The 2908-nt window shown below is 43.7% G+C and overlaps 1 protein-coding gene across 1 annotated transcript in view; it reads right to left on the bottom strand.

Moving 5' to 3' along the window:
• Positions 1-2019: 2019 nt before the first annotated feature.
• The window catches only part of LOC147616161 (pentatricopeptide repeat-containing protein At2g33680-like), a 1178-nt gene continuing 289 nt past the window's right edge, over positions 2020-2908 (bottom strand). The window contains exons 2-4 of the mRNA XM_086777943.1: positions 2649-2908; positions 2324-2529; positions 2020-2032 (exon numbers count right to left, since the gene is read on the bottom strand). The exon at positions 2649-2908 is cut by the window's right edge and continues 29 nt beyond it. Of these exons, the coding sequence (XP_086634069.1) occupies positions 2020-2032; positions 2324-2529; positions 2649-2908 (479 nt within the window). The remainder of the gene's footprint in view (positions 2033-2323; positions 2530-2648) is intronic.

Below are 2908 nucleotides of genomic sequence, written 5' to 3'. Positions count from 1 at the left end.
TAAACTGCGCTGCGAGGTGATATGCTTAGTGGCACCACTGTCAAAGTACCATACATCTGAATCTACTGCAGACATACATGTGTCATGCAAAGATGGGTCATAACTGCACTGCGCATTGAATGCCCATTCTGTATCTTGAACAACATTAGCAGATTCATTGTTAGAAGGAGAGGCATCTGCAACAGCCATACCAGCCTCTTTCTTCTTAGCCTCTTTCGCAGCCAGCTTAGGACACGCTTTGATGACATGATCATTTCCCTTACAGTACTTGCAAAATGTCTTCTGTTTGTCACCCTTCTTCTCATCTTTGTCTTCCTTCTTTGGTTGCGCAGCATTTGCAGATTTCTGCTTACTAGAAGAAAAGCCAGCTTTACCTTTCCCGCTTCTCTGACTAGCAACGAAAGCTTGATCTGCGACACGCATAATATTCCTGTTTTGCCTTGACTGGTCTTCTTGCAGCAAAACAGAAACTAACTCCTCAAATGATAAGGCATTGGGATTGCCTTTCATCATCAAGCGAAGAGTGGAAGCAAAACCCTGATAAGAATCTGGTAGACCATTCAAAACAGTCTGCACAAGTGAACTGTCTGACAGGATTTCATCTGCAGAAATGAGCTGCTCTTTGAAATCCTTGATCTTTGTCAAAAAGCTATCCATAGAATCACCTTCGTTCATATGCTCACTCTCCAACTGTTTTCGGAGGTAAGCAACACGAGCCTCATTTCTTGCCTGATACAATGTGGCAAGTACATCCCAAGCATCCTTAGAAGTCCTGCAGGAGCGAATATGTGGGATAATGGTACGTTTGACAGACAGCGCAATCAAGGCATGAGCCTGCGCATCTCTACCATCCCAACGAATCTGCTCTGCTGAAAGTGGTGGTTCTCGAACAGCTGCTACAGCACTTGTGCCTGCACCATCATCAACAGTACCTGTTTCTGATGTGTTTGCAGCATTCCCAGCCACAATAGGACGTGCATCAATACCCTGCACAATGTTCCATAACCCCTTTGCTACCAATACATGTCGCATCATATATGCCCACAATGGATAGTTAGTGCCATCCAACTTATCCTCAGCAGCCAACATGCGGAATACATCATTGTTGTCAGCCATGGCCAATGACTGTACTACTAGATGTAAATGCTGTCTGTAAGAGGTAAACCTGTATAAAATCGACCTGTGCTATGTAGCACAGCCCAAAACAGACGAATGGGCACCTGTCCTGCAGATTTTAATCTTGACAGAAAATCTGCACAGTAGGACGATTTTGCCTGCGCAGTACTTGGAATGCAAAAACGGAGGGCGAAATGACTTCAGATCAAAATTCTGAAACGAACTAAGCCCTACGGGCTTTCCCACGGCATATACTAACCTGCAGACGCTCGTGAAACCTCGTCGCAATCGGAGGAGATGAAGCGGCAGGTGTCGGTGATGCTGCCCGGGAGGAGGAAGCCTGCTCTGATACCAATTGTTGGAATTAGGGTTGCAGGAATGCACACACAACTTCAAGAAGATGAGGAAGCTTGAGCACAACACAGTAGTGTATTATGAGTGCCAAAAATGAAAGATTACAAGCCCTAGAAGATAATGGGCGTATATACAATGCACGGGGGAAAAAACCTCCTAGTGAGGGAAAAAGTGCCCCGGCGGTCCTAAGTGTGTTCACACACATCACTACTATAATATGGTAACAGAATCCATCCATGGAAGCATGAGACATGATCAAAACTTTAACTTGCTTGGTGAAAACAAGTAGCCACGCCTCTAATTGCACCTGTATGACTTCGATTTCAAAAGTTGAAAACATGAAAAATCTCCATCGAGAGGCATAAATTCTGATTTTGTAGAGATAAAAGAGCACTCTAATCCACCCCCACACACTAGATTGAAGTAAGCAAACCCTAATTCAAGTACTCACGAGCACGTAGAAGCGATTCGGGAGAAATCGGGCAGCAGTTCGCTTCATTTTTGGAATTTTTTGGAAAGCGCATCACTAAATAGAGCTTCAATTACTCTCTAATTCAAACCCCTACAAGGCTTGAACAGAAACTATATTCTCAAAACAAGATATTCTGCAAGATTGAGCTCTGGTTTTTTCCCCCCTCCATTTTCCTGTATACTTCTCCTCTCGTATCTGCGTTTTTTTGGTTCTTTCCCATTTTTCCCCGCAAGGGATCCGGGCCAAATTCCCTTTTGCAGCTAAAAACTCGTATTTCCCCATTTGAAAATACGTTGCGCCTCCTTTTGTTTTGCTTAAAATTTGGATATTCTCCTTTTTTTTAAAAAAATGCTTTCGTATTTTTGCCACGTAAGCCACCACCTTCGAATCTTCGAAACTGTAGAGCTGCCGCCTCTGCTAGGCAGACTTCCACTCCCCTCGCTTCTGTCTGCTGCAGTAGGGATCACCTTCCCATCCTCAAACGCTGCCAAGCTTGCACATGCATCAATAGCACACGCAAAGGATACTTTGTCTGGCATCATGCCATCAAGCAGCATAATACGAAAAAGATCCAAAGCTCCATTACCCTGCCCATTCTCAACCAGCACAGCCATATAAACATTCCAAGTAACAAGATTCTGAGAGAGAATTTTGTCAAATGCACTCTTGCCTTGCATAAATCTCCACATTTGCCATACATGCTGACAAGAGCAGTCCCCACGATAACATCTTGCTGATATCCAAGATGCGCAAGACAAATATGTATTTCTTGCCCCATTTGTGAAGATTTCATATTAGCACATGTATCGAGAACAGAAAGAAAGGTGATATCATCTGGCATCAAACCTTCCAGTAGCATTAGTTGAAAAAATTCCAAAGCATTCTCATTATATCCATTCTGAGCAAGCGCAGAAATCATGGCATTCCATGAGATGACATCCCGAGAAAGCATTTCCAAGAACACCT

The sequence above is a fragment of the Cibotium barometz genome, chromosome 39, assembly GCF_041138505.1.
Source record: "Cibotium barometz isolate CiBa-2024 chromosome 39, ASM4113850v1, whole genome shotgun sequence".
Classification (NCBI taxonomy): domain Eukaryota; kingdom Viridiplantae; phylum Streptophyta; class Polypodiopsida; order Cyatheales; family Cibotiaceae; genus Cibotium; species Cibotium barometz.
The sequence above is the reverse complement of the archived record's forward strand: the minus strand, read 5'-3'. Positions and strand labels throughout refer to the sequence as shown.